Source organism: Piliocolobus tephrosceles, chromosome 4 (genome assembly GCF_002776525.5).
Source record: "Piliocolobus tephrosceles isolate RC106 chromosome 4, ASM277652v3, whole genome shotgun sequence".
Lineage (NCBI taxonomy): Eukaryota > Metazoa > Chordata > Mammalia > Primates > Cercopithecidae > Piliocolobus > Piliocolobus tephrosceles.
The window spans coordinates 4,690,642-4,711,462 of NC_045437.1; the positions used below are offsets into that span (position 1 = coordinate 4,690,642).

The following is a 20,821-nucleotide window of genomic DNA, read 5'->3' on the forward strand; positions in this document are numbered from 1 at the left end:
TGCTTTCTAGGAAATTAAGCTCTTCAGTGAAGTGGAGCTGCCTCAAGCATTTTATAATCCACTGGAAACAGTGTAGACAAGCTAGTTATGTGTCCAGACATTGAAATCAACTTTAAACATTGTCAAGTCATTAAAAGTCTTCAAGTAGGAAAACAGTGCAAGCCAGCCAGCTCGTGTTCTTGTAATTGTTTGTTCCATTGCTTTGTCTTTGCAGAGGAATCTGTTCTACAAATCCCTATGCTCAAAGTTTTTGAACCCTTTTGCTACCAGATGCTAGGAGTCAGAGTCAAAGAGTGCCCTTTCTTGCTGTTTTAAATTAGGATGAAATTATATAAAGGGAAATACAGCCACGATTTCCATGACGCCTAGACTACATGAATTTTACTTAAATTTAGAGTGCTACTTTAATACAAGCTTCTGCATCACAAGGTTTTAAAGTTATGTGGTTTTTATCATAAGCGTTGATTTTTGAGACCAAATTTCTCTATGATGAGTTATGGCTCTGATTTTGTGTGTGACTTGTGCTTTCCTTTGCCCTCCATATGTCCCTCCATAGACATGCCCCAGCCTCCCAAGGAAGACCTCTTCATCTTGCCAGATGAGTATAAGTCTTGCTTACGGCATAAGCGCTCTCTTCTGAGGTCCCATAGAAATGAAGAACTGAACGTGGAGACCTTGGTGGTGGTCGACAAAAAGATGATGCAAAACCATGGCCATGAAAATATCACGACCTACGTGCTCACGATACTCAACATGGTAGGATCGTCCTTCCAGTTGAGGCCATCTGTGTCATTGCAGTTCATAGGGTGTGTGTGTGTGTGGATTGATGTTTCATGTAAGAAACATGTGGATTTACTTGTTACCTGTAGATTGATGTTTCATATATGAGAAATATTTTACTGGTGATAACTCATTTAGTTTTCTATGCTCCAATGAAAAGAGCCATTTTCAGAACTTCATAGACTAATTCAGTAGGAAAAATCATTTGACCCTCTCTAAAAGCCTCTGTAAGTCTATGAGATGTTTTGGGCTTACTAGTGTCTATTTACTGGAAATCTCTAAGGGGATGCTGAGCCGCTGTGGTGCAGTAAATCTGATTATCAGCATTAGATGTGTGATTTTAGATGGCTCTATAGAAATGCCCAACTTTTTAGAAACATTAATGTTCAAATGCTAAATATAAATTGTTTTATCTATAAGAACAGGGGGAAAGTACAACCTTTTAGAATATCATCTCAGGTTAAGTGTGTTTGTGTCTCAAATTGTCAGCTGTATTAATCACTGAAGAGTGATGAGAGGTGTACTAGCCTCATTTCGTGTGCGTGAAATCTAAATAACAGAAGACAAAATCTTGGGTCACCGAAGTGTGTTTTTAAGAATAGTTTTAATGACAATATTTTAAAAGTATGTCTTTACATTCTTCTGCCTCAATAAACAGAGTAGCCTGAATGTGCCCATCGTTCCATGATGTCATGTGATTACTATGGCTAGTGTCATTTTTGGTAGACTGAACCACTTGGTTTCTGGTCTCCCAGGAAGCCGAGGAGACAGTGAAGTAGAGCCACCTTCCCACCGCACGGGGTCGAAGCATTGCCCTGTTGTCCTCAGCAAACTGCTCTGATGTGTGGGAGTGTTTGCCTCTCTTCTGTAGAGCTTTTCCAATATTTCCACAGCTCAGTGCCAAATCACTTCAGGTTGCATTCCATGGTGGTCGTGCTGTTCCTGCTCACCACCCCAAATGCCACTGTGGTCATTCATTTCCACTTCCATGATCCATCACCTCTAATATTTGTGTCTTTCTCTCATCATCTCATTACCACGATTTTTTCCTTCTCTTTCTTGTATCCTCTTGGAATCCTGTAAGTGCACGAGTTTCTCTTGCACTTGTGGAATTCCTTGCCAGAAGAGCTTGAGAAGTGATTGGCTTCTGTCGTCATCATGATTAGCTTAAAAATCCTCTTTATATTCTAAGAGGAACACTTACCAACCCACAGTCTTGTGATCCTTTTCCTAGGTGTTTGACAGTAAGAGGTGGACCCCACTCCCATCTGAAGCTTTGGCCTTTTACAGGGATACGATTAATATATCTGTCTGCCTAAAATACAAGAAAATTAACATTACTCTGTCACTGAAGAACTAGAGCGTTGGATTCTAGGCCCACTAGTAAGTAGGGGGGAAATGCCATTTATGGGGCTAACATGGATTTCTTGTCTTTTTCAGGTATCTGCTTTATTCAAAGATGGAACAATAGGAGGAAACATCAACATTGCAATTGTAGGTCTGATTCTTCTAGAGGATGAACAGGTAGTTTATCTTCGAAACTATCTACTCCTTCTACTCCCAGAAAAGTAAATGCAAAATAATGCGTTTTTCTTTAATATAATTGTTCTATGGGTTCTTCTCTCTCGAGGGCAAAAAGTATTTAATATTTTGTGTTTTACTGCAAATGAGTGTCTTTTCAATTATTTTAAACTTTTTTTGGAGTTTTTGTGAGGTTTTTTTGTGCAGAAGTGGTAAGAAATTATCCTTTAATTGGCCTGTAAGAAAATGGCATGTAAAAGCTGCCTTCAGCATAGAGGTGGGACACACACTACGAATACACAGCACAAAATGTATCTCAGCCATCATGAGCTTTCAGGATGCCAGTGGGAATGAGCCGTTTCTGCTTCTTGCTAGAAGAGCATAAATGTTTTGTGGCTTGAAGTTACATTGTACTGTGTGGCCCTGTGTCGCTTTATTCAATTATCTCCCAGCTCTTAACCCTCACCATTTGCAGTCTGAGATTTTTATTCTTATTAAGATTTCTTCACAAGGTCAGGAGATCGAGACCATCCTGGTTAACCCAGTGAAACCCCGTCTCTACTAAATACAAGAAACTAGCTGGGCGTGGTGGCGGGCGCCTGTAGTCCCAGCTACTCGGGAGGCTGAGGCAGGAGAATGGCGTGAACCCGGGAGGCGGAGCTTGCAGTGAGCTGAGATCTGGTCACTGTACTCCAGCCTGGGCGACAGAGCGAGACTCCGTCTCAAGAAAATAAATAAATAAATAAATAATAAAATAAAATAAAATAAAAAAAGATTTCTATGGACTCTCAAGTGCGTTTCCCTCACCGCATGCAAAAACCCAGATTACACTGGATCTTGGTAGCAGTGGGTTAAAGATCCTTTGCCTTCATTTGTGACCCCCGTAAATGCGTAGAGGTGGTCCCTTCACACTGAGGATGGACATGAACACCTCGCGGCATAAGTAATAGGGAGGCATTTTAGGCACAAAAGCCTCTCACTTCCATTTTCCCCAAGCTAATCATTGACTGGGCGAAGGAGAGTGGGTGCTGGACAGGAGCCAAGTGCCCAGCCTCAGCTCCACCCTTGCTGACATTTTCAGAGTCTCCTTTTAGCCACAGTTTTCTTATTTATAAAACAAAGAATTTTTTAGACGAAACCTGAGATCATTCATAAGATCTAAGATGCCCTCGATGTTAAAGTTCTGGGATGCTGCTCTTTTTCTGTGCAGGGTGGGGGCATGTGTGGACGGGCTATTTCTAGTCTGACTAGTCAGGGAAGATATGACCTCATTGTCTTTTGTGTGAGTGCGCAGTTGGGCAGGGGGCTGCTGAACATGCTGGGCTTCTCAGGTGACAGGTTAATTATTCCTTGTATTAAAACATTTTCACCTTGGAATTCATCCAAGCTGCAAAGAATAAGCGAGGTTATCGTTTGATCGTACACCTGTGTTAACTTTAATTAATGCAGTTTTCCTGGAAATCACCTGCTAAAGAACGCAAGGCATGCCCCCGTGTTTATGTGTAGCATTTAACTTGGGTATATTTGACTTTCTGGAAAAACAAAATAAACATTTCAGCAGAAAACATATTCAGTGACTGAGAGACAAAACTTTCAATATGGCATTCTAACAGTGAAAGCTTTAAACAAGCCAGTGTCCTGAAGTTGAGGTAATTAAACCTGGTGTTGTCTGAGCAGCCATAGGAAACTAGAGCATGCCGGTGAATAAGATTCAAAAAACTTGGTGCAGCCTGGTCTGATGCATATTCTTCTGTGTCTCAAATTCTTCCATTCCCAAGAGTTCCAGTGTTCTACACCCTGTTACTTCATTGTTGCGTTATCCAAACTTGATGGAGACAGAGGAGGTTGAACATGGCTTGCAAAGTCTCCTTTTAGTTGCAGTTTATTTTCCAGAAATAAAGCTTTACCAATTGACCTACCTCCTCTCAGAAATATACTGCCTTTGTAGAAAAGATATTTCATTGAACATTGTAATAATAAATATTAAAAGACTTATTTATTGGAAATCCCACTTGCTTAATTTGGTTATGAGATAAACATATTGCTGTCTAGATGTGTTTCTGTGTATGTATGTGCAAAGGCAGGTGTAAATGATTCTGTGGCTTTACTTAATTTTGAAAAGTATTTTTTAAAGATTTTTGAATACAAAAAGTTCATGCACAGAAGTAATCTTTCTTGGGTCATTGAACATGCATTCAGGATCGGCCAGATACAAATCAATTGTTTATGTATGGAACTAAAGAAACGTCCATAAATGTGTACACTGAATCTGTACAGGTTTTATAGAATACATAAAATACATGCATTAACTTAGATGCCATCCAGATCCAGCCACGTATTTGAAATCCAGGTCAATGATAGTTTGCTGTGATGACAATGCATTATAACATGTTTTCTCTCCATTATCATGGGGTCCTTGGTCCTTGTCTCTTGCACAGCCAGGGCTGGTGATAAGTCATCACGCAGACCACACCTTAAGTAGCTTCTGCCAGTGGCAGTCTGGATTGATGGGGAAAGATGGGACTCGTCATGACCACGCCATCTTACTGACTGGCCTGGATATATGTTCCTGGAAGAATGAGCCCTGTGACACTTTGGGTGAGAACCTCCAGCAGAGTGTGAGGACCATGTGTGGAATGTGCACCCCTGGCCGTGGCACAGAGTGTTGAGTATTTTTGCCCTTATTCCTTGTTGATAAGCAGTAGCAGCTTCTTAGTGAAGGTGTAAAGACTCACTTCCCTGTACAAACTTTAGCCGAACATAGAAGTATGTTTGCATTCATCAAGAGTGATTATTGAACAAGTGAATGTCTCTCACAGATTTCAGAGTTCCTATCTCTTCTAACATAATAATATTTTTTTTTGTTTCTTCTACTGTTTGTGAGAATGGGGTGGATAGATCGAAGGCTTTCTCATTATCTAGTGGAAATAGTACATTGATGTGTATTTGTGGAGTTACTACGACCATATTTTATTTCCTGTTTTTTTTCACTTCTCTGTCTGTATCTCAATCTTAGCAGTGTTTTAGACATTTACAGGGCTGGGTGTGACTTAGAGGCAGCACTCTGGGATTTTTCCAGATGGTCTGTGTGAAACACTGTGCTACTGACCAGGACTCTGCTGAACATTTCTTCTAACTCTCCATTTCTTCCCAAGTTCTTAGGGAGGAAAGGGTTTTATTTATAAAAACTTTCAGATAAAACCCAATTTAACAGCAGTTAGTCTTATTGTGCAAAAACAAGTTAACGTGGTGTCCTGGCTGCTTGTCCTTAGACAGGTCTGCTTACCCAGTTGGCTCTTGACTGGCCTCTGAGAACTCAGGTTGTAGGATGGCTCCCACTGCCCTACCTCCAACGAGTGGCTCACTGTGCCTACGTTGTGTGTACAGTGTGATTTCCTTCTGAGGGTCTAGAATTTTGGCACACTTTAGGCAGTGGGTGCCTATGTGACCAGCTCCCAGAGAAAACCCTGGACCCTGAGTTTCTAATGAGTGACGCTGGTGGACAGCATTCACCCTCGCTGTCACTGCTCGTTGCTGAGGAAGAGAGCACATCCTGTGTGACTCTGCGGGGAAAGGACCCCTAGACGTGTGTACCTGTTTTCCCGCTGACTTCTGCCCATGTGTTTTCCCTTGGCTGATTTTTACCTGTATCCTTTTGCAATATTAAATAATAACTCTGAGTGTGACAAATGCTCATTATGACAGATGTGAATCATTAAAGCCGGGGGTGGTCTTGGGGACCTCCCAGCACACTCGTTCTCTACAGCACTTTTTCACTTGGCCTTTTGGGAACATTTTAGATGTTTAGAATAAGGCAAAGACTTTCCTCCATCTACAATAGATTCCCCTCTCTATTTTGCCCCAGTTAGAGGCTGCGCCAGGAACATTACATAGAACCATGAATTGCATTCCACAATACAGAGAGTCCTTGGGCTCCCTGGAATGGAACCACTTCCCCTTCGTTATCAAATGCCCTTTATATGGTTATCTAAGTGTTTCCCATTACATGTTTCCCCATATGAACACAAGAACTAAATTTCACTAAGGGGAAGAAAATAAATACACCATGCTTTATTTTATTACAACACTCCTCTGTATTCTTTTGATCTTTGTCCTTCATAGGATTTGCACCCATAAGTGGAATGTGTAGTAAATATCGCAGCTGCACGATTAATGAAGATACAGGTCTTGGACTGGCCTTCACCATTGCCCATGAGTCTGGACACAAGTAAGTGCATCTACATGGGAGGATGACGTCCCAAGTGTTTTCCTTACTGGATGATTTCCATAGAAATATTGACTTATCACGTCAAGTCCATGAAGGGAATTCACATATATCCAATGAGAATGCCATTGCCAGTTATAAAATGCTGTCACTTAGGATTTCTGTTTCTATGTGCCACATCATGCAAATTTTATTTTATTTTATTTTATTTTTTTTTTTGAGGCGGAGTCTCGCTCTGTCGCCCGGACTGGAGTGCAGTGGCCGGATCTCAGCTCACTGCAAGCTCTGCCTCCCGGGTTTATGCCATTCTCCTGCCTCAGCCTCCGGAGTAGCTGGGACTACAGGCGCCCGCCACCTCGCCCGGCTAGTTTTTTTGTATTTTTAGTAGAGACGGGGTTTCACCATGTTAGCCAGGATGGTCTCGATCTCCTGACCTCGTGATCCGCCCGTCTCGGCCTCCCAAAGTGCTGGGATTACAGGCTTGAGCCACCGCGCCCGGCGCAAATTTTATTTTTATTTATTTACTTATTTTGAGACAGGTTCACTCTGTCAATCAGCCTGGAGTGTAGTGGCATGACCTCAGCTCATTGCAATATCTGCTTCCTGGGCTCAAGCAATCCTCCCACCTCAACCTCCCAAGTAGATGAAACTACAGGCATGCACCACCGTGCTTGGCTAATTTTTGTAATTTCTGGAGAGATGGGGTTTCACCATGTTGCTTAGGCTATGCACATTTTAAAGCCACAGCAATGTACAAGTTTCCATGTCCCTGGGTCTTTCTCTGACACTCCTGTGTACACCTGTGCCTAAGATTGAGGATAGCTGTATCTGCCCCTATTCCTCTGTCCTGTGTTTTGAACTTGGTCTGGTGGGCTGATCTCATTCCGTGGTTAGCTGCTAACAGGGGACTCTAAATGATGAAGAAGAGTGTCAACCCTCCCATTGCTCCCTGCTGTTACCCTCGTGTTTGTGTTCTTATATGTATGTATGTGTGTGTGTATATATTTACAATTTATAGAGATGCTATTTTTCATGGGTACTCCAAGCAGAGTTTGGAAGCATGGGTACTGACAAGAGATCGGGCAGGCCTCTAGGAACTGATTTGCCTCTGTTACTCCACCTCTGACTGCACCATTAATGGTTCTGAAATAAAAGTCTCAGGGAGCCCCAGGAGCCTGGGGGCTCAACACAGAGGCCAGTCCTGGGTTGGTGGCCTCAGTGATGGGCGGTGGGTCATTAGTGCTTTCACCTTACATGAAGTGCTTACAATTGTAGAGTGAACAATTTCTAGCAATTATTTGTGGAAACTATTATTCTTTTTTTTTTTTTTTTTTTTTTTGAGACAGAGTCTCGCTCTGTCGCCCGGGCTGGAGTGCAGTGGCCGGATCTCAGCTCACTGCAAGCTCCGCCTCCCGGGTTCCCGCCATTCTCCTGTCTCAGCCTCCCGAGTAGCTGGGACTACAGGCGCCCGCCATCTCGCCTGGCTAGTTTTTTGTATTTTTTAGTAGAGACGGGGTTTCACCGTGTAGGCCAGGATGGTCTCAATCTCCTGACCTCGTGATCCACCCGTCTCAGCCTCCCAAAGTGCTGGGATTACAGGCTTGAGCCACTGCGCCGGGCCGAAACTATTATTCTTAATACAATTTCTGGGGCTAAAAATTCTGTGAGCTGCTTTACCTTGAAGTGCCGTCTATTAAATAAAAAATTCAAGGGCCCACTTGCCCAAGCAGCTGGGGACTTCCTGCAATCACCCTGATTAATACCAGAACCACCAGCTGGAATGCAAATATTTTCCTGCTATGCTGAAACAATACTTGAAATTTCTCCTAGAAAAATTTACAACCAGGAATTATAAGTTTTTATTTTTTTTAAATTTCAACCTGATTTTATTGGCAAAAGGAAAAGCAAGGCAAGTGTTTGTGATTTGTGGTTTTGCAAAGCTAACTTATCCATTATTGGAAGATGGACTGAGGCCTCAGACTTGTTCAAAGCAGTGTGTGTGTGCGTGTGTGTGTGTGTGTGTGTACGTGTATGTGTGCATGTGTATACACATGCGCTTGTGTTTAATGCGAAGGTTCTGCACGCTTTGGCTGTGTGCAAACTGATGACCTGAAAAATGAAGCTTCATATCTTATTACTGATCCCTTCATCATTGCAGGTAATGATTGACTATTTCATTGCTTAGAAAATTACACCTTCACTTTATAAAGCTTTCAGCTGAATCATAGTTGTATTTTTAATAGTCTGCTAGAGTTAAAACTTCAAAAACCCTCATTATTGTAACAACATGAGGCTCTTGCTGTCCTCTGAACCATACCTGAATTTAATTAAACAATCAAGGCAAGAAATATTTAAGTCACTGAGGGCTGAGCCAGTGAACGTTCGATAAGCAGTTGAGATATGGGCATTGGCAGTGCCAGCCGTTGCAGGTGGTGAACTTAGCTAAGTTAAATGCGAGGCATCCAACACAAGGCCCTCAGTTGGTCTTCAGTGCCAAACAAGTATCAATGTTGGCATTTATTTTTCTTAGAAGTCAGTTATTACTATTTCCTTTCCTCACTCAAATTGGATGTAGTTGGAAAAAGATTTTCTCCAAACAAGAAAAACAGTGTTTTTTCCTGGAAGGTCAGAATCTAGATGTGAATAAAGAAAGAAGCTCAGTTGGGCACGGTGGCTCACGCCTGTAAACCCAGCACTTCGGAAGGCCGAGGTGGGAGGATCACTTGAGCCCAGGAGTTCAAGACCAGTCTGGGCAACATAGTAAGACCCCATTTCTACAATAAATTTTAAAAATTAGCCAGGCATGGTAGTGTGCATCTGTAGTCCCAGCTACTTGGGAGGCTGAGGTGGGAGAATCTCCTGAGCCCAGGAAGTCTGGGCTGCAGTCAGTTGAGATTGCACCACTCTACTCCAGCCCGGGTGACAGAATGAGACCCTTTATAAAAAAAAAATAAAAATAAGCCCTACATGTAGATGAAGGAGAGTCCGGTTGCTAATATAGGATTAACTGCCAGAAAGTATCAGATCTTTCTTGAACACCTGACTTCTTCAAGTTCCCTGAAACAGAGAACCTGGAGCTTGTCAGCAAAAAACCTTCTGACCATGTTGAGAAAATAGGAAATATATATATTTATCATGTGCTAAATGCCAAAATGATTGGTAATAATAGTAACAGTAGTAATGGTAATGATAATAGTAATATCTGCTCTTTGTGGAGCACTTTTTGTAAAATTCGCCGAGCAATTTCACATACAGCTCAAACCATGGAGACCCCTGGGGACAGTCCCTCTGTTGCCCTCACTAACTTAGGGGAGACTGTGTGGAATATTCAGCAAATGTGTATGAATGGAGTAGGGGAATGAGCGATGCAAGCAACAGGTGAGGAGTAAACATTTCAAATGAATTGTTAGCTGTGACCACCGCTTCAAATGAGAAAGCTTTGATGTGTAAGACTCAGTGATAAAACTCCGTGTATCTTAGTTGAACTGAACTGAAGATAAACACATTTGTTCAGTTCATTTATTTAGTGAGTTTAATTTTTGGAAGAGGGAATGATAAGTTTGATGCATGGAGCAAACATCAGAGCATCAGCAGTCTGCTTTTATCAATGAGCTCCAAGCAGAGTCAAATTTTTGAGTTCTGTAATTCAAGAATTAAAAAGCAATTCTGTATTTATTATGACTTTTACTGTAAAAAAACATGTAAAACATCCCGCTTCAAAGGTAAACTTGACTTTTTCAGTGCTGTTGACATTAGAGGACATTATTTGGAATGGAGGAGTACTTTTGCATGCCTGCAAGCCATAGGTTTCTAATCTTTAACTCAAACAAAGATTTTAGTTAGTGTCCATCCAATCTGTCCTCCTAAATTCCATTTGTTTTTTAATCTCAAAATGTCATGTAGTTTATTCTGGGGAATGTGACCTAAAAATAGAAGTTACTAAGAACAGGTGTTTGGATTTGTGTTGGAAAGAGAGGAGCAGAGACTGGAACCAGAACTGAGATATGTATTCTCCCGTAGTACAAGGGATTGAATCAGGATTTGTATTAAGCTGGTGGTACAAGGAGAGTTTTCTGATTATGTTAAATCACTTGACCAGGACATGTGGTTTGGTAATGCAGGTGCTGAAGCACTGGCACAGATACACCAAGGGCTGAACTGCGCCTTTGGGAGAATATGTCATCTGTGCATGAATCTATCTGAAACATTCCCATTTGCTAAGGGAAGTCATGTCATTTGATGGGTGGGGCTCTGGGATTCAGATTCCAGATCAGCATAGTGCTACCACAGTCTGGTAGTGACCAGGGAGTGTCCCCTTAACAGCTCTCACCTAGGTTTCCCATCTGCAAAATCAATAGAGCACTATTTGCTCCATAGTTCATATATGCAAGTGTAATTTAGGTTGCATTATTTGAGCTGTACATTGCACTTATATAAAATAGGCTTAAATAGCTAAGTTGCATTATCATTTGAGACCATTAAGGTGCTATTAAAACAATGTGTTAACTGTGTTCAAAAGTATTCATTATTCATCGGTCTGTCTCTTGCATTTTCCCTAGTTTATGGACCCAGTCATTGGGCACAGTTTGCATTCTGAGAGCAAGGCGTTGTGTAGGAGTCTATAAAAAGACTTGTGATCTACACCCTTTGAAAGTTTAAGAGAAAAGATTAAATAGATATACCACGCAAGAGATCAAGTAATGAGAGTTGTTGGTATTACAAGAGACCACACGGGGACAATCAGGGAGGCCTTCTTAAAAGAAGTAGCATTGGGCTGGGCACGGTGGTCTCTCCTGTGAATCCCAGCACTTTGGGAGGCCAAGGTGGGTGGATCATGATGTCAGGAGTTCAAGACCAGCCTGGCCAAGATGGTGAAACCTCATATGTATTTGGGATTTCAGCCTGAATCTTTTTCACAGCCATGACACATTTCCTCTGCCATGTGGTTCCTCTGGCCTTGATTAATTGCCTTTAATAGAACTTCAGAGAATGGGTGGAGGCCAAAATGACTACATCTACATCATCCTTGGTACTGATCAGGAATTTTGCAGAAATTCAGCAGTGTTTGCATGCCAGATTTCCTTGGATACAGTCTTCAATCACGTTCAGGTTACACTATTACATGAATCCTGGCTAGGCCCTGACACCAAAGTGTCCAGGCTTCAGCCTTGACTCTGCAACCCTGGATGAAGTCTCTCTCCAGTCCTCAGTCTTGCTGTCTTTATATTAAAGCCACCTTATAGAACTGTGTTGAGTTTTAAATTAGAATATAGGTTACAAGCCTACCATAACAGCTGTAAAATGGTGAGTGCTGATAAATGTTCATTACTATATTTTCTAGTAATATATTACTAAATAGCTCTAAACAACGCAGTTAAATAGACAAATGTGTCTTCAGCCTAGGTAACAAGTACAGATTCTCTTGACACCGTTTGGAGCTGACTTTCCCCTACATTGGTGTCTTCCTGTCCCTGCTGCCTTCTGTCCACTCCTTATGGAATTCTTGGCAGCATAATGTCCCCCATAACTAGAAACCACCATGTCCTTCTTTGCTTTCCTCTCTCTTGCCTTCCTCCTTTTCTCTGCATCTTACCAATGGGACCCTGTGCTCAGGGAATCCATACAATGGCTAGGTGCCAGACATTAATGGCAATAGTGGCTTAGCTCTGCCAGAATGTATTTACCTTAATGGGAGGTCTTCGGAGCCATAACAGCTCCCAAGGAAGTATGTTGTGTTCTTCTAGGATAATTGAAAATGGGATCATTGAAATGAGCCTTGAGTGCACTCAGGGCCCTCCTACAGCTTTCACAGATTAAGAAGAAGCAGCAGACTTGCTGGTGAGGGAGGTAGCAGCCCTGGAAAATGTGATTCTCCCAGGTGCACGGCTCCATTTTCTCAGGTGTTATTAAGTGAGTGTTGATTGGCATCGTGGGCTCTGAACACCTCTGATGGCGCCTATTAAGGGTTCCTATAGCTGCTGTAGCTTGAGATGTACCTGTACTCTGAGCCAGGTGTGGATCTCCAAAGTGGTGTGGTTTTCACATAAAAGTAACCTGTGCTGCTTCAAACGACACCCACAAATACATTCAGCCATAGTCATCTGTTGGGTTTCCGTGGAGCTACTCTCTCCAAATAGACAGAGGGATGCAGGTCAAGCGCTGCCCACCCATCACAGCCTCCAGTAGTGTAGGCCTAATAGTTTGAGCTGGAACATCCCCAGGTGGGGCTAGAGACAGAATGTCAGCCCACGTGAGTTGCAGCAGCTGTTTGTAGTTCCCAAATTGCAGTGAGCATCAGATTCACCTGGGGAACTTGTTTGGAAAGCTCAAACGCCTGGATCTCTCTTTTCTGAGTCAACAGTTCCTGGGTAGAAGTCTGGCATCTATATTTCCAACAAACACCCATGGAAACTCTAACGATCCTGCTGAGCAGAAAAGAGTGTGAAGAAAAAGAAGCAGCATAGAGCAGTGTTAGCCTAATCAAGAAGATCCCAAGTTCCTCCACCCCATTCAAAACTCAGGCATCTGGACATTTACTCTGCTTTGATATTGGTGCACACTCTCAGGCAATTTGGTGGATGGTCCGTTCTTCAGAAACTGCCTTTGAACACATGAATATTCTCAACCAGTTGGCTGTTGTGGCTTTTATTTTTGCCTGCCTAGCATACGGAGGTGAGGGAGTCTCACGGTCTTGACTTGTAATTGTTAGAGGATATTAGATAATTTAAACGTTTTTTTTTTTTTTTTTTCTGAAAGAAACATCTCTGTCTCTTTCATAGCTTTGGCATGATTCATGATGGAGAAGGGAACATGTGCAAAAAGTCCGAGGGCAACATCATGTCCCCTACGTTGGCAGGACGCAATGGAGTCTTCTCCTGGTCTCCCTGCAGCCGCCAGTATCTACACAAATTTCTAAGGTAAGAACTCTTTGAGCTGGTCTTGTGATCTTTCAGTGCCTTTGATGCTCACTGCCTGGTCAGCCAGATCCTGTGCAAGCAGCCCCAGGCTGTGCTTCCTGATGTGGTTCCCTTTGAAGGTGTCTTGAGACATTCAGTTGACCTAAGAGTTTGCTAAGAATCTCCTTAGAGCATGGAGGCCTGCTGGCTTAATCCAACGTTGATTCAAAGGGAATCAACGACTTGAGACTAAAAGAGAGCCATAAGACACTCACCAAAATATTTGTCACTAACATTTAAGTTTTACTATTCTCACTTCTGTAATTAGGAATCTTCAGAAAGTGAATAGAAAGATCATACATGTACACATCTGTATACACAATAATAAAGCATAGCTTTTTTTTGGTTTTTCTTCCTTCTGTTTAGTTTTTTCTTTCTTCTCCTTTCTTCCATTTTTTTCTTCCTTTCTTTTTTTTCCTTTCTCTCTCTCTCTCTTTCTATTAAATGCATTCCTCATTAGGTGAAGAAACTTGAGTATATAAACTTTAACCTAGCTCTAACATTCTGTAATCGTCAATAATATTTTTAGAAATTTTCTCTAAGCACTAATTTATTTAGGAGATAAAACATTGGGGAGGTAGGGTTTGACCCTTGAAAAATAGTAGATGTTAAAATTTCAGAGAAATGAGGAACTTTATAAAACATTCTTAGAACTGCTAGTTTATACACTATTGCCTGAATCTCTTTGGCTTTGAGTTTGAAGTTTGCTTTAAATCTTAAGCCAAAACTTTATTTCTGACATTACAGTCTAGTGTGGATTGGAATGTCTCTGCTCCACACAGTCCTTCAGAGACCCAGGTTTCTTCCATCCTGTGACCTTTCCTCTTCCAGGACCTAGTTTCCCTCTGCAGCCATCTGGGGAATGATGACAGAGAGAACACAGGAGGGTGTGCGGGACAAGGGTGGTGTTCCTGGAGGAACTTATATAACCGCCCAAAAGTGCAGAGAGCATTGAGAAATATCCTCTACCCATGTGCTTAGGTGACAGAGAGTCATCTGTGCCACATGATGAACCCCAAATCCTTTTGCAGAAAAGTAACTGAAACCTGGAGGGACCAGCTAGTCAGTGGCCAAATTGTGAGTAGAACCTGGCGTTCTGGACCCTAGAGGTGATCTCTCTCGCTCTGTATTTATCTCAAGGACAATGGATGCAGCCAGCAGAGGAAAAGCAACTCTGTTGCAATCATAGCCTTTATTATTGTTTTTTAAAATCTTTAAGTATAAAAAAGCATTTGTTTCAGATACTAAAAAGATGAATGAGAGTGTTTAGAAAGCAGCTTTTATGTCTTGAAGATGACTGATCTGTGAGAAACAGCGGAGGCAGAGCACATGCTGGATCTGCATTCATGAGCTTTGAGTGGATGCCACATGCTGGATCCACCTAAACTCAACACTCCTCTTCTTCACTTCTGAACACAACTTCTCAGATTGAATGTCAGTGCCAGGGAGAAATTGTGGCTTGATGTTTTTGCTCCTCATTGAAGACACACTGATTTGCACCTTTGCTGTTTAAGGAATACTGTTTCTTTGGTCCTAGCAGTGAGACCTACTCTTATTCAGGATGGAGGATATGTTTATTCATTAGCCAGAAATGTATTTTGCCAGACACATAGAAGGACTGTGTTTGCTCTTAACAAACATACTGACTCACAGTAGTTCACTGATTCTAGTAGAGGAGATACACAAAAATGTTTCCTTATTTTCAAAATACACGAATGCTTGAAAATACTGAAGGGAAATGGGCTGTCATGTTTAGTTCTCAATTAAATTCATTCACAATGCTTTTGAAAATTGTATTTTTGAGATTCATCAAAGAAAGCATTCTTTATTCTTAATTATTCTTAATTCAAGGGAATGTTCTAGGGAAACATTAACAAACACAGCCACCTTAAGAATTTGGAGGAGATTGCACAAGAAATCACAAGATTACTAGTAAAGTTGAAAGTTAGATGAGAAGAAGCAAACAAAAATTTAAAAATGAAGAACAGAGAGGACACAAATGTATAGATTCTAAGGAACTAGCTAGTTGTGACACGAAAGTTTGAAATTTGACAAGAAAGGAATTATATTTCTATTATTAAAAAGTAGGACAAATACTAATACTTCCAACAAAAGCAAAGGTTTTTTTAAGTAACAGCTTTAATGAGCTAAAATTAATACACAAAAACACACACATTTAATGTATACAGTAAGATGAGTTTAGTTGTTTGCATGACCAATGAAATAATCTCCACGGAGATTCTACCAGATTTGGTGGAAGAAAAAAATAACTTGGCAGCACCCAAGAAGTCCCCAGGCTGGGAAACCAGATTATCTGCCTTCCAAGTTTTTGTAAAGTACATGTCTTTTCAGTCAAAACTAGGAGCTAGTTATTCCAAACTGAGAACTAAGAACAAAGTTCCCCTACCCTATTAGATCCTGTAGATTCTTCAGTGTTCAACTGGCCTCTCTGGTTCCTTTCACTGACCTACTTCTTTGTGTTCTACTTTTTCTTTTGTTTTCCTTCTTCCTTTTTTATTCATTTATTTAATTAATACAGCTCTTTTTTTTTTTTCTGTTGCACAGATTAAGTCTTCTTATTTCTAGGACACTATTTGAGTAGGATCACACCAGTATTTCTGTTGGAGCTTACTTTCTGGTGGTCTGTTGCCCCAGGGCTCACCTGGGGCTGGGTTGCCCCTATGGCTGTCTCTTCCCTCATTCTCTAGGGTTCCTGGCTTCCCATCTTCCCAGCCAGAATCTTGATCATCAGCCTCCAGGGGCTGTGTTCCTCTAGCTTGGTCTTTTTTGGTGTTCCTACTCCAAGGACGAAGTCAAGGTACATTAAGGAACAACTGTGTTTCATACTTTATGCCACCCAGGATAACTGGCAATAGTTTGGACGATATGTGTATCTTGGTAATATAAACCCATATTCTGGGAATATACACTTGATCATTTTTTAAAAAAATTTGTATTACCAAAAAAGACAATGTTAAAGCTATTCTACAACTGACATGATGTATAGGAGTACATTTAGCATTTGTTTTTCCCTGCATGGTATTCTCAGAGTCAAGCTGGGGATTGTTAACATTGTTTTTAGCTGTTTCTTGCAGCTGTTCACATTTTTCTCTGTGTGTGTGTAGAAATTCTACTTTGGGAAACAAGGAAGATTATTCCCTTTAGGCTCACCATGCTCTTATTTGCATTAATGAGGAAAATTTGGAGTTTTCTGTATTCCAGATCCTTTCTATAATTTTCTAGATTCAGAATTTTTAGCCCTCTTTTTCATCTTAATGGTTATGAGGAAGATGCAGTAACACTTTTTCTATTTTGAAATATCCTCTGACAACTTAAAAAATCAGTGGATTATAATTTGGGTGTGCAGTGAGAACCAGCATAATGAAAGTCCAAGAAAAGTTTTGAAACTGCCAAAAAAATATAGGCAGACTCATGGAAAGAAGATAATTATATGCTCGGAGAGCAATTATTTTGAGGACATTGAAAATAGATTGTCATCTTGAAGACATAATATAGTCCTAAGAGTGATTATTAAGATACTGAAATTAAAAGCCATTTTCATTCTATGGTACTGGAACACCTGAACTATAAGTTGAAGTGTGCTGATGTGTTTTTGTGTGAATCCAGCAACACACTTCTGTAGAATTTCAATGATAAACATTTATTTTCAGGGACTTTACTAATTTTCTCTGACCACATGAGTATAAATAAATAGGTAAGGTTTTATGTGCTTACAAATTTGTTTTCTTGAATGGTGAAATTTTCCAAGAAAGTCTCTTGTTGTCAAATTCACTATTAAGATTCATTTTACTCTAAAACCAGTTGCAAATTGGACACTTCTACAGTGTGTTAAATCTTGACTTTTCACTGACTTAATGAATCTGAGACTGTCTTGTTTGATTGTTTGCTGACTTTCTGATTTCCAAGTAATCAAAATACTGTTATATTCTCCACCAATTAAGTGGCTCTTTGGATATGATCCCAACAATGAGTAAGGATAAATGGCTACCTCTTAAGATGAATCTGTTCTCGTTATTAGTAGTCTAGCATTTGATAGTGGAAAAAAACTATAAGGGAACTCAATTGGCCTGAAGTTTTCAGCACAACTTTTCTCTATTCTTGGTAGAGTTATGAAGGCTTGATACTTTTTTGGAGTGAATTCATCAACCTAGTCAATAAAGTCATTTGTCATTTTCCATTAACAGACACAGACCTCATCACATTACTCATGTCTGCATCCAGAAGGCCTGTGACTTAGGGAAATTTTAGCTCATTATTTAAAATTTTATGACAACAGGGACTCATCTTCAGTTTACTTTTTAAAAATGTAAGTCACGCTCTGCAGATCAGTGAAAATGCCAGTTCTCTGACCATATGAATCTGAACACATCAAAGCATGAGAAAGGTGACCAACATCACAGGGAACTGGGAGTGTAAGTGGCGCCATACCCCATACTACTTATGTTGATAGGAAATGAGATCTGACCAGAGAGCCCATTAAGCATGTTCTTGCACATAATGGAAATAATACATTTCGATTCATACCCTGCTCTGTGATACAAGGCTCATCTTAGGTCACGGCCAGTTGTGTCTGCAGTGCTACTGTGACTCTAAGACTGGAGGGTAGGCATTTTCCTGCAGAGGAGAGAAGGACCGAGGAATCAGGTCATGTCTTGCTCACCCATGTCAGGGAAGGTCTTAACCTTGGTGGGTAATATAACCTTTTCTGAGGGCCCCGGTCTTCTTAACTGAAAAATGATGGGATATAGCTAAAAGATCTCTCCAGCTCTTTAACATTTTTTGGTTCACCACTTAAAGTGGGAAAGGGATTTTGAAATGTTGTAACGATACTTTTGACCTGCCTTAATGTGTTCATTAACATTATTTTTGTTGTGGTACAAAATATATACAGAAAAGTACAAAATTATAAGAATGCATACAGTTCAATGAATTTTTACACAATGAACACAGTAGTGTAACTTCTACCCAGATCAAGACACACAGTGTGGTAAGGACTTTAGAAGCTGCTTCTCCCCACTCCAAGGGCTTCCTGTCCTCCCCAAAGGTATTCAACCACCATCCTGACATGGAACACTGTATATTGAAATCAGGAGTTATGCACCATGGTGCAGTTGTGAGATTCATCCTTGTTGCTGCATCTAAATATAGCATTAGTTTACTTAGTTGGTCACATATAACTTACGTACTAAATATATAAATATACTAAAACTTATTCATTCAATTTGTAATAGACATTTGAGTTTCCAATTTTTGGCTATTACAAGGAACAGCACTGTGAATATTCTTTTGGTTTGCATATATGTCTCTGAGTATATATAGGAATGGAATTTTCAGAGTCATAAATATATATGCGCAGGTGCAATAGACAGTACTAATCAGCTTTCCTAAGTGACTGTGTGAAGTTACACTCCCAGAAGTGTTTGTGAAATTTTCAGAATGGTTTCAAATCCTTCCCAAACTTGGTCATGTTGATATTTTTCATTTTAGGTATCTGGTAGTGTGAAATTTCATATCAATGTATTAATTAATAAGATTGAATACATTTTATATGTTTAATGGCCGCTTGAGTAACCTTTTTAGTAAAGCGCTAAAATCTTTTGTACATGTAAAAGAAAGAGACCCTGTTGTTTTTCTTCTCTCTTGATGAGAGTATTGTATACATTCTGAATATAAACATTTTGTCCCATTCTGGCTTATATGTCTTATAAAATCTTCTCTGACTCTGTGACTTTTTATTTACACTTTTAATGGTGGCTTTGCTAAACAGAAATTTTTATTTTTTTAATGGAGTCCAAATTATTGATATGTCTTTAGGGTTGGTGCTTTTGTACTCTGCTAGAAAAAAAAAACAAAAAACAAAAACCTCTACTCGTCCCAAAGTTGCAACGGTCTTCTTCCACATGATCTCCTATAAATTGTATTGTTTGCTTATCACATGTAGACCACTTAATTTTTGTATATGGCATGGAAAAAAGTCAACATTCATTTTATCCATGTGGTTATTGTGGTCGATTGTTTTTAAAATGGTTGAAAGGATTTTCCTTTCTGCACCCACACTTTTGGTGGCTGGACCATTTTGCATTCTCACTGGAGGTAAATGAGAGTTCCTGTTTCTCCATGTTCTCATCAGCATTTGACATTGTCAGTGTTTTGGATTTTCTCTATTCTAAGAGGTGTGTAGTGGTGTCTCATTGATGTTTGAGTTTGCAATTCCTTAACAACATATGATGTTGAGATCTTTTTATATGCTTATTTGCCATCTATATCTGTTCTTTGATTAGGTGTCTGTTCAGATTTTTGTCCACTTTTTGTTATTCTTATTGTTATTTTTATTGTTTTCTTATTCTTGGATTGTAAGTGTTATTTCTATGTTTTGTGTAACCGTCCTTTATTGGCTATGTCTTTTCCAAATATATTCTCCCACTCTGTGTCTTGTCTTCTCATTTTCTTGACATTTATTTCACAGAGCAGACATTTTTTATTTTAATGAAGTACAGCTTGTCATTATTTCTTTCATTGATTGTGCCTTTGATGTATCAAAAAAGCCGTTGTCATATCCAAGGTCACCTAGATTTTCTCCTGTGTTATTTTCTAGGAGTTCTATAGTTGTGCATTTTATATTTAGCTCTATGATCCATTGTGAGTTAGTGTTTGTATGGAGTATAAGGTCTGCATTTAGATTCATTTTTAAAATTTATTTATTTATCTTATTTTGTTTTTTGAAATGGAGTCTCACTCTGTTGCCCAGACTGGAGTGCAGTGGTGTGATCTCGGCTCACTGTGACCTCTGCCTTCCAGATTCAAGTGATTCTCTTGCTTCAGCCTCCTGGGTAGCTGGGATTACAGATACACACCACCATGCCTGGCTAGTATTTTTGTATTTTTAGTAGAGACGGGAATTCATCATGTTGGCCAGGCTGGCCTCGAACTCCCGACCTCAACTGATCCACCGTCCTTGGCCTCCCTAAGTGCTAAGATTACAGGTGTGAGCCACCGTGCCTGGCAGATTAATTTTTTTGCGTGTAGATGCCCAGTTGTTTCAGTATGACCAGTTTAAAAGGCTATCTTTTCTCCATTCCACTGCCTTTGCTCCTTTGTCAAAGATTAGTTGACTATGTGTATGTGGGTGTATTATTGGCCTTTCTATACTGTTCCACTGATCTATTTGTCCATTCCTTGTAACTTTATAGTAAGTCTTGAAGTTGATTGTTGTCAGTCTTTGTTCTCTTCCTTCAGTATTGCTCTGGTTATTTTAAGTGTTTTGCCTCTCCATATAAGCCTTAGAATCAGTTTGTTTATATCCTTAAAATAACTTCCT

The 20,821-nt window shown here is 40.2% G+C and overlaps 1 protein-coding gene across 1 annotated transcript in view; it reads left to right on the forward strand.

Annotated features, from left to right (window-relative positions):
* ADAMTS16 (ADAM metallopeptidase with thrombospondin type 1 motif 16) overlaps nt 1–20,821 on the forward strand; it is a 184,644-nt gene that overhangs the window by 49,061 nt on the left and 114,762 nt on the right. Inside the window, exons 5-9 of the mRNA XM_023218246.1 lie at nt 557–756; nt 2,221–2,304; nt 4,740–4,899; nt 6,424–6,529; nt 13,306–13,443. Coding sequence (XP_023074014.1) covers nt 557–756; nt 2,221–2,304; nt 4,740–4,899; nt 6,424–6,529; nt 13,306–13,443 — 688 coding nt within the window. The remainder of the gene's footprint in view (nt 1–556; nt 757–2,220; nt 2,305–4,739; nt 4,900–6,423; nt 6,530–13,305; nt 13,444–20,821) is intronic.